Source organism: Lates calcarifer, linkage group LG9, assembly GCF_001640805.2.
Source record: "Lates calcarifer isolate ASB-BC8 linkage group LG9, TLL_Latcal_v3, whole genome shotgun sequence".
Classification (NCBI taxonomy): domain Eukaryota; kingdom Metazoa; phylum Chordata; class Actinopteri; family Centropomidae; genus Lates; species Lates calcarifer.
Window position 1 is genome coordinate 19,986,272 of NC_066841.1, and position 11,082 is coordinate 19,997,353.

General features: G+C 39.1%; 1 protein-coding gene across 1 annotated transcript; it reads left to right on the forward strand.

Moving 5' to 3' along the window:
• Positions 1-713: 713 nt before the first annotated feature.
• thap1 (THAP domain containing, apoptosis associated protein 1) lies at positions 714-4,812 on the forward strand. The gene is made up of 3 exons (XM_018667792.2): positions 714-901; positions 2,279-2,471; positions 2,913-4,812. The coding sequence occupies exons 1-3, from the start codon at positions 831-833 to the stop codon at positions 3,312-3,314; spliced, it is 666 nt and encodes a 221-aa protein (XP_018523308.1). The 5' UTR covers positions 714-830; the 3' UTR covers positions 3,315-4,812.
• The last annotated feature ends 6,270 nt before the right edge of the window (positions 4,813-11,082 follow it).

An 11,082-nucleotide genomic window follows, 5' to 3' on the forward strand; every position in this document is an offset into this window, starting at 1 on the left:
TGAGTGACATACAGAGAGTTGAAGCCGCAGGGCAATAACGTCTGAGTCACTTGATGTATGACAGCATTTGTCTGGCAATAATTACAGCTCCCATGATGCTTTGACAGAGCTGATTGGGATTTCATGCAGTCACAAAAATATTAGCACCTCTGTTGTTTTTCAAATAATGCTACTCCTACTACTACAACTAATACTTCTTTCTCCAGAAAACTGGAAATTAAAATATTTTGGTATTTGCGTGGTATTTCTTTGATTTGCGAACCAAAAACTGTGGCAAACTATAGGTTATTGTTTCCCCATCCACGCTTCTTCTGTTACCTATGCTAACGCTTGTTAGCTCAAACACAATTCTTCAGTGTGTGGCTGTAAATATGTTAATAAGCACAGTGTATGTGGTATTTGAGGACTGGGATTCAGAATAATCACATCAAAGACATCTTGCTTCTTAGACACTGATGATTCTAAACGCTGATATACTTACTGATGTCATTTATCATCACTGATGAGCAAGCATAAGATGATATGTATTAAAACATGTTTCCTTCCGTGTGACCTGTAGGGGCTCCGTGTGAACACCATTTCCCATCAGCCCTAGACTTTCGCAAGCTAAATATCACGAGGCGACAAAAGAAGCGTGTCTCCATCTAGTGGATGCGGCGGAAAGTTACTGGAACGAGCTCAGCCAATCATACCCGAAAACGCAGGTCATGTGACTCGATGTCCGCCGCCATCATTGTTAGTGGCATTGAAGCCTCTGTTAGGGCGAACCACTAGCGGAGCTTCGTAAAGTGTCAGTCGGGGTCTCAGCGAGTGGTCTTCGGGCAGAAGTCATGGTTCAGACGTGCTCAGCGTATGGATGTAAGAACCGCTACCACAAAGACAAAGACATCTCCTTCCACAAGTAAGTTATTCCAGACCGTGAGTGTGAGCCAGTTAGCATTAGCTGTCCAGACATGGTGGATAAGCACTGTGTTGTACTGTAGAACAGTACAGAGAGTTAACCAGCATGCGTTTACTGTGCTGTCTTTTTAATGCATTGTCGCTCATTGTCAGCTGTATACGACTAGTAGAAGTTGTCACCAGACGTTTCTTGTGTCGGTAGATTTTGTCAGCAAAATCGGTTCACAGACAACTCACCAAGCACAATTTCTCTTTATAACAAATGTAAAGTCTTGTATTAAGTTCACCAGTCGCATATTCCGCCTTCGCCAATGTAACATGTTCACATGCATGGTGATCAAGGTGCTGATACACATAAATTCAAACATTAGAAACTAGGGATGTGCATTTTAATTACTTTTTGAAGTCGATTAACCAAGCCAATTTTAGTCGATTAATTAACACGTGCCCTTCACTCAAACCAAAATAACAGTATGTTGTCATGTCCAGTCATGTTTTTTGCACTGCAGTGTACAGATGCTTTAAGTTTACCTCCCAAGCTCCAGTCATCATGAACGCACCTCAGACTCGTTGTCAGCAGTGTGTGTCATCTGTGCTGAGTCTAAAGCACAGAACCTGAAATGTTCCAGTCACCGTCCATGTAACGGCAGATGACAGTGACCAAAAAACAATCCAACATGAGCTGCTGTCCATGCATCAGCTGTTATTGTTACTTTATTGGCTTCCATGAGATTCTTTTTCAGAGCTGTAGCTGCATATCATCTGAAATCATTTAAGTCACCAGAGCTATTTGTTCCTGTCGTTTGCTGTCACATGAGCATTTCAGTACTATAAATCTACAGTGTTTTCCACAGTAGCTGGCTTAAAAAATGACTATGTTTACAGTGTCGATTAATCAACTAATCGATGATTCATGCACATCCCTATTAGAAACTATATATGTATATCTATATATAATACACACAGTATATCCACGCCCTGCTGCATTGCATTCACAAAATGTGTAAAAAGTGCCTGAGTATTTTCTGAATGCACGCAGTATACTTTTCATCACTTCCATAATTATTAATTCATAAACATTTTCATCATTTCTGCCTTAAATTAATCAAATTACTTGGTAATTTATCACTCCATTTTAATTTCACATCCATTGTTACAGCAACATTTTTTCAATTCACATGCATTTTCTTAACCTCAGTTTCAATGAGTTGATTTTTGTTACTTCCACTCCTCATATTACCACCTAGCCATATTCCTAAGAATTGATTTATATCCCACTGATGACGAAAAAACAAATCCTGCTGAGAAAAACTAATCCTGACACGACCAGCGTATGTTATCTCTCTTTGTTTGCTGATGAATTGATTGACTTTCCCAGGTTTCCTCTAGCACGCCCAGATGTTTGTGGTAAATGGGTGGCAGCAATGAGAAGGAACAACTTCAAGCCGACAAAGTACAGCAACATCTGCTCGCAGCACTTCACCAAAGACTGTTTTAAGAGGGAGTGCAACAACCGAGTGCTGAAGGAGAACGCCGTGCCGTCACTTTTCACCTTCAGCCTCAGCATCAAGGTGAAACAGCTCAGAGCATTTCCTTTTAAGCCAGAGTGCACACACTCATTGAGTTCTGACTGATGTGTGGCTGCAGCAAGAAGAATGAAAACGGTCTAAATATTTGATCAGAAACTTATTGATTGAATTATTAAATTTAATACTAGTTTATCATTTGAATTTAAATGTTTACTATTTTTAGTGTTTGGTCAGTTTTTTTGCTCTTACTCCACAAACAAACTGCATCCCAGTCTGACTGCGTCCACCCCAGTGGACTGGGATGGACTTCTTTTCAGGTGTTCTTGGTCCAGTTGTTGTGTCTAGTCAGGACAAGCGCCAGACCGCATTGTCAAATCAGAGCACAGTGCCATCAAAGACAATTCCAACTAAAATCCTTAACTCATGTTCAGTTTGTTGATAATAGGAAGCAGCATTAGAACTCTTTTGTTATCTGTCTGACAGTCGGAGTCCCTGGAGCATCCCTTCCCCTCAGAGATCCACTTCCCACTCTCTCTGCCTCTGACCTCTGATCCAGTGGTGGAGGTAGAGGAGGAGCCAGAGCCTGGGAGGGGCCTGCCTGACGCCCGCAGTGACACGGTGGCAGTCTCCTGTGACCACAACTATACAGCGGAGGACTCTGCATGGCAGAAGAAGCGAATAGAGCAGCTGGAGGAGCAGCTGGAGCGTCTGAGGAAGAAGCTGAAGACGACGCAGCAGAGGTGTCGGCGGCAGGAGAGGCAGCTCAAGAGGCTGAAGGCTGCCTGTGAGGTGCCCAGGGCCGGTCGTGAGCAACCTGCAGCATTCGGCGAGGGATATGTGATTTTACCCAAACAAATCTACCACACACTCAAAGGTATCGAGTGATGAGGAGGAGAGGAAGGAGAAAACTCTTGTGGTCAAACTGACCAGCAAATTACATTCTGCTACAGGTTTCCATTTTATATTGGTCAGCAGCAGCCAGGCAGATTGTTGCTGCTGACCAAGGCAGCAACTCCAGAGCTGAGAGCTGTAGGACTCGTTTGGGATGTGGAAAACTTCAGTGTGTTTGGTGGATACCACAAACGCCTTACATATCAATTTTTTAAATTTCTTTGTGTTCTCTGATTAGGCTGCAGTGAAAATGACTTAAAGTGAACCCACATTAAATGAAAACATTTTGGGTTTGGCTTTAGAGAGAGTTGAGTGCTGAAACTATTTCTTGACTAGCTGCGTGCAGTGACTGAGATGCTGCACAGTAGTGCTGGGCAGATGGATTAACTGTTGTTGGTGAAGGCAACATTCCAGCATGTGACTCCCCCATGGAACTACAAACTCCTGTTTTTGCATTAGTGTTTGTTTAAGGATTGAACAAATACAGAGATACAGCATATTAATTAGTGAGCTTTAGCAGTGCTGGGAAATGAACTTTTCATTTCAGACAGAGCTATGCTAGTTGTTTACACCTGCTTCCAGTCTTTATGCAATGCTAGGCTCACCACATCCTGACTTCTGCTTTCTACTTAACACACAGACATGAGATCAATATGAAATTAATCCTCATATAACTCTGAGAGAGAAAGCAAGGTAATATTTTAGAAAATGTCAAACTATTCCTGGTGTGTTTGGGGATGCAGTTGGACACTATAACAAAAAACACATATGTCTTAAACCTCTGTCTAATTTGTGTTGTTTGTCTTTCATAAACAGAAAATAGGTCTCAAAACAATCAGACCCAAGGTCCAGTGTGTGTGTGTGTGTGTGTGCTTGCTTGCTTATACATGCAGAATCACTGAACAGCTGCTTGTGTGCAATAAATTTGAAACACATTGAAGCCATATCAGCCCCTCTGTCTGCTCCTCTCACTGAGATTACACACTGCAGTGTCTTGCTCTTTTCCAGCTGCAGAGTACACACTGGCTGCAGCCTCCAGTCAGTCTGCAGTGTCATTACACTGGAAAGGTTAAAAAAAAAAAAAAAATCAAGTATACTCCAGAAAGTCAGGCTGAATTATTGCATGAGCAGACTCGTGGACCTCAACTGGCACATTTCTGGGGAGTCCACGAGTTCTGATTACTGTCCAAACCCACACTGTAGCAAGTCAGTATGGGGCTCAAATGAACTTCCAGAAAAATTAATGCAACAATGTAAAAAAAAAACAAACTATATTTTCTTTTGAAGACATTTGCTTTTTCATTTTTGTATAGGTTTATTGATGTAGTAAATCTCATATTGTGCATATAGGATATGTATGTATATGTATTCAGGCTGAATTAGAATTTGTTATAATCTACTTGTTATTTTTTGTCATATGTTTTATGCCTGCTGCATATCACGCAGCAGACCTGTGCAAATCCTGCATAAATTGCAAATATCTGTATCACAACGAACTGTTCAGAAACATTTTTAAAAAGAGTTAGAGTCACAAATTTCAGTTCAACTCTATGGAAAACACGTGAGGTTTTTACATCCTGTCTCACAGCAAATTTCATCAGCCTCACAGACTTGATGTGATGGTGGTGAAGACATCACTGTATCTATGATGGCCTCAGTGTGCAGACTAAGAAACACTTGATAAGAGTGCAGTTTATCAACACCATTGTTCCACCATGCAGTGCACAAAGGAAATGCATGAGCTGTTCACAACTGAAACATTTCAAAAGAAACTGCAGATGGTGGTGAGATAGCTCCACAAAGCACTCCAAACAACAGGGTCTACGGGGTGCAAGATCTGCTCAGTCCCAGTCCCCCTACACACCTCACCTCACCCCGTTCTACCAGATACATTTAGTAAAAAGAAAAAAAATTCAGGCTCTGTAACATTTGTTAAATCCAATTCACTTTGTGAAAATACAGGAAGACTGTGACATCGTCCGATGACTGCATCTACGTCTTTAGTTTTACGTTTTACTTTACGTGGTATCACTCCATTTATGTCAGTTTGTTTCAGCTTAGTCAATTTATGTGAGCTTTTAGTTTGGTGGGGTAAGACAAACAGCAGGCCAGCAGGTGGTGCTACAGAGTCATATGTTGGAAAACAGTGGGTTTGGTCTTAGTATTCTCTCTTGAGGTCTTGTGATCACTGATGACACTGTGCACCAGATAAGTGGAAAGTGTTCCCTGACATGCAGTGCACTTAAACAGTGCACACTGGATACATGTTTATCTGTGAATACTATCGTGAGATGCTCTCCTCACTGACCTACATGAAATGTGCTACATGGATGAAGTTGATATTTGGTGTCATATGTTTACATATGTAACAGTGGTCTCCCGCCATGTTGGCTATTTTTAGAGGCCTGGACAGTTTAAAGAATCAGTGATTTGTGTTTAATTTAATTTTCTGTCCATTCGATCACCTTGTGACTCCAGATTTTTCCTGAAACCCTTTGAAGGTTCCCAACCCTCAGGCTGGGAATTATTGATATGATTTGTAGAATATACTGTAAATTTTATATGGAGTCTAGGACTAATTCTTGCTGATGCAACAATGAAGAAATAATGGGAATCCAAATTAACAAACAGTACATTTCCTGAGAGGATGAACCCTGTAGATTTGAATGACCCCATGACCTTTCACCTAACACTGAACTCAGGACAAACTTTACATCATCATCAGTTCCACTGGTAACAGTAGCTACAGTGCGTTGGTGTATTTGTTCTGTCCAACACTCTGATAATATGGCTGTAATGAACACTGCAGCCTTTAGGGGACACTAGCAGGACTTAAGTCTGTTTCCCAACTGAGTTTCAGTTTGGACACAGACTTCAGCCCCTCGACCCTCCTCAGGTGAACAGACCTCTGTGGGGCTGAATCTGATCCAGGTCGACGTGTTTGGTATGAAGTTCCACCCCCCCGGCGCAGCATCAAGGTCATCCTGTCTGAACTGTAACGGTCCTCAGGCTGCAGTGTGACTGCTCTGATTAGAGAACACCTGGATCACCTTCTGCTCCCAGCATGCTCTGCAGCTGCTGCTGCCACCAGCAACCAAAAACAAAGGTAATGTTGATAATGTTTTATATAGAGTACTTTTAATATAGTAAGAACTTAGTTTGTAATGAGTTTAATTAATTAATTTATGCATACAGGTTATACATCTATAGAAGAGATTTAGATTTTTTTTCCTGTCTTTACTAATATCAACAAAGCTAATTCATATTACAATTTGCTTAATGTTTTAGCAGTAAACTGCTCACATATATAAGAAAAATAGATAATAGGAATAATAACGAAAAAAAAATATGAATAACAAAGTGTTTTGAATACAGGAACACATCTTACCAGGAAAACAAAACAAAATGGATGAATTATTTCTAAAATAATTATCAGTTATCATTTCAATAATATCATATATATATATATATATATATATATATATATATATATATATATGTAGAATGCTCTTTATTGTCATTATACTAAAAGTACAACGAGATTGGAGAGCTTCTCCTTTTCAGCGCAAACATACAAAATATACAGGAACAAATATATAAAGAAGATAAAAAAAACAGTGCAACTCTATATACAATGAGGTATAAGTGTGAGTGTATTGCACATATATATATACACACATACATTATTTGTTCATTATTTGTACAGGATGTTCATGACATGGAAGACTTAATGCCATTTCAGGGTACATTTAAGTGGTCAGTTAGTATCTCAGAGGTTAAATGAACAGTGTGTACACATCAGAGTTTCTCCATCTATCAGATCGTTTTCTTCTGTTCAGACTCTGCTACTGATGAATCTGTTCATCCTCTGACCCAGATAGAAACTACACAGCTTCACTTTTCATTCTCTTCAGTCTGGACTCACAGTATGTAACCTGGAGCACTGAGCTGAGGATGCAGAGTAAATGGAGGTTAGCAGGATGAACATAATGACGATAATGATGGTGATGTATATAAATATAAACACTGCCATAAATCTCAAATCTGCCCGGCAGCGTCCATCAGATCTATAACACTGTCTGATCTCTTTGCCAATAATCTGCTGCTTCCTCAAAAACACTGAAAAATGCCTTGAGGGAGGAAACAGAGTGGGGGAGGAAAACAAGGGGGAGGAGGGAGGAATCCTGCTGTAACTGTGAGCAGAAAGCTGTAGGTTCAAATCCCAGAGAGAAAAAAAAAGATCAGAGGGAGTGGGTGAATGAAACAAGGTGCCAAAGTGCTGCTGAGCAAAGCAGCTGCTGAGGATACAGACACTGGATGTTCAACTCCAACATATGATTGAAATTAAAAGAAAAGGAGATGAATGACATTATTTTTTATTCTATCCCATTTATGAAACATTAAAATATCTTTCATTTCATGATCTCAGACTCTTGCAGAGATCAGCAGGTGTCAGGAGTACAGTTTTTAAAACTCCTGCATACAAAAATATATGTTCTCAATTTCAATCATGTACACAAATTCTTATTAGTACTTGAGTTACCTAATGTTTGCATTAATTACTGTATCAATTTTTTTAAATTAATGTGTTAATTAATTATTTGTTTATGCTTTGGAATAACTGAATTAATGTACTAGAATTACTAATTTGTTCCCTATATTTCCTATATATTTATAACTTGCATGCACTTTGATGACCTATAATTTATACATTGTTACATCATGAGTGCCCTACTAGAATTACATAAAATGTGCAAACAGGTTACTAGCTAATAATTTCAGATGAATGTTACTAACTAGTAATTTGTGCTCTAGAATAACATAATTTGTGTGCACCAATTAGTATTTCATGCTGTAGAATTACATAATTCATCATGCATTATGCATGTGCACAAATTAGTAAATGTACTCTCAGTGCATAATCTGAAATTATTTAATCTGTATTTGGTAATTAGCACAATTTGTGCTCTGAAATTGCACAAGAATTATAATATGTATGAATGTGCAATACAACTACTTTACTTGTGCTGTACAATTACTTAATCCATGTAATAGAAAGTGTGTACATTAGTCCACACTAATTAGTCATTTGTTTTCTAGGCTCATTTTATTCTCTTTACAGCTACTGAGTGGATCTGAAGGCAGGGAAGGAAAATGACTCAGAGAGAAGAAGCTGTGAGATGAACAAGAGTGGAGGGAGGAGTGGAGGAGGATGAGGATGAAAGTGTGACTTCATGCTGCTGTTTGTGTTTCAGGGGATGGAAGTATTTTATTTGTCTGCCAAAAGTCACAAACGTTCATCTTAAGTTCAGATTGAGGCCTGACTTAACCTCCTGAGATTAGGGATGGGTTCCAAAAGCTGATGTCATCTATGTTACCAAATTGGTAACATACTTGGATTCGTTAAGCTCTGCAGTCAACAAATCCCACATTGAATCTATCATACAACTTCTTTATTCAGTTAGTCTCTTCTGCCTCTTGATCCGACACTACAGGTGTCCTTTTGCAAACACAAAAGGAATGAAGCATAATAAAACAGTTAAGCAACACAACAGCTCAAACTTTCCAGAGTCAGTGAAACTGCAAATAAATGCTCTCTCTCTCTCTCTCTCTCCACACACACACACACACACACACACACACACACACACATATACTATATATATATATATATATATATATATATATATATATATATATATATATATATATATATATTATTAAGCTGATGTTCACTGAATGATAAAGAATTGATGTTCTTTTTGCTGTGTTGTTTTTACTTGTGCAGCAGCAGCAAAGCCCTCCAGTGAAGAGCAAAATGAGTGAGGACCGGGTTAATGAATGTCACAGAGCAGTTAGAAAATATGTGGTGAAATCCCTACAACCCTTCAGCACAGCATTAGTACAGCACAGTGTTTCTGAATGCATATATAAATGAAACAAAGCATCACTGAGGATCTTTGAACGCTGCTGAACTTTACGATCTAAATATCAGAATGACTGAAGTGTGGGAAATATGTGGGACTTGAAGCCTTGTGACAAACTGACTAGTGGGGACAGTTGAAGGGCTGCTGCAGCTGGTGCTAGTTGCTACATAGTAGGTAACATGTTGGTGCTACCCATGCAGACTATGGTGCTACCCAGCTAAAACCACACCAGCTAGCTTGCAATGCTAGTTGACTACCAGTTAGCAAGCCAGCAAGGTTGGTCGCAACCCAGATAATACAAAAATAATGCAAATATTTCATTCAAAACATGTATTTCTGGCGTGGAATCTTGACTGGTAACTGACTGCCAACCATGTTGTACATCAGAGCAGTATATGGATACTCTTGCCATATGATACCTTATGCCACAAATTGCTAGACATCTCTAAGTTCTATATAGCTAATATGATTTCCGTCTTGGGGCAGTGTACATTGAGATGTATGTTATTTTTAAGAGCATCACTTCATCTCAGGGTAAACTCAATGGCATCAAATACAAAGCTCATGTAAATCTTCTAATCCTCTAATGAGAGTTGAAAGATAATGGGTTAAATGATTGGTCTATCATTTAAGTCATTTTTTTTTCAAAGCTTCTCCAATGTGATTTGATGCTTTTCACTGTTTTATGGGAACTGAATATCTTTGGGTTTTGGAATGTTGGCTAGTCAAGAGAGACGTCAGTTGTTATTTTGCAAAGGACACACACACACACACACACACACACACACACACACACACACACACACACATATATATATATACATATATAATTAAACTGAGCGTGTGCACATACCCATGAATCCATTGCTGATCAGGACTTAAAGCTTACAGTTCAAAACTTTTCTTTTTTTAGTGTCAAGCTGAATACAGTTATTATTTGGAGCTCACTGAGTAGTTTTGTTTTTTCACATATTTCTAGTCCTGATTGGACAATAGATTCTGTTGTATTATTCTATTCCAGGAGGACAAACTGAGTATCAGATGAATGATGATTTTCAGTATGATTATTTATCCACTCAGTAAACACAGACCTGTTATTTTGTCAGAGTTTTTGTCTGTTGGCGTCACCATGACGCACACCTGGGTGGAGACCATGTGACATCACTCCTCTGGGGCTAAAGGGCGTCTCTGTGACACACTGCAACCATAACAACGTGGTTTCACCTCCTCTATTTGTGTGTGTGTGTGTGTCTGTGTGTGTGTGGCTGAGCATTAACTCAGCAGAGGTGTGTGTTGCTGGTTTGAGTCACGTCTGACAACTTAATTCCTCCCTGATGTCATGAGAAAGTTTGTAAGAAAACAGGCTGCAAAGTCTGACTTTAACACACAGACTAAATATCACAACACTGTAACACACACAGAACATTAAATGATACAGTCACTGCGTCTAAGAACATCTTTTTTTCATTCTCAAATTACACATGTACTGATTTTTTGTTTGTTTGTTTGTTTTACATACAAAAAATTATCATGTATTTACAACCACTTCTGATATATACAGAACTTTAACATTACACATAACAGCTTAAGGAATGTTACAGTGATTTAATCCTGAAGGTTGGGAGTCTTTGAAGAGACAGGTTTAAAAAAGAACCAGGAGGAGTTGAGATATTCTGACTTTTTGTCCCTAGTATAGGATAGGTTCCAAAAACACTATATCCTATATTTACCATAATTCAAATGCATTCATCTTTTTCTTCCACTGTCTGGTAAATGTCCACTTTTTTCAGTCTGAGTGAACTGAAGTTCAGATGTAAAATCAGTGGACTGTCCCT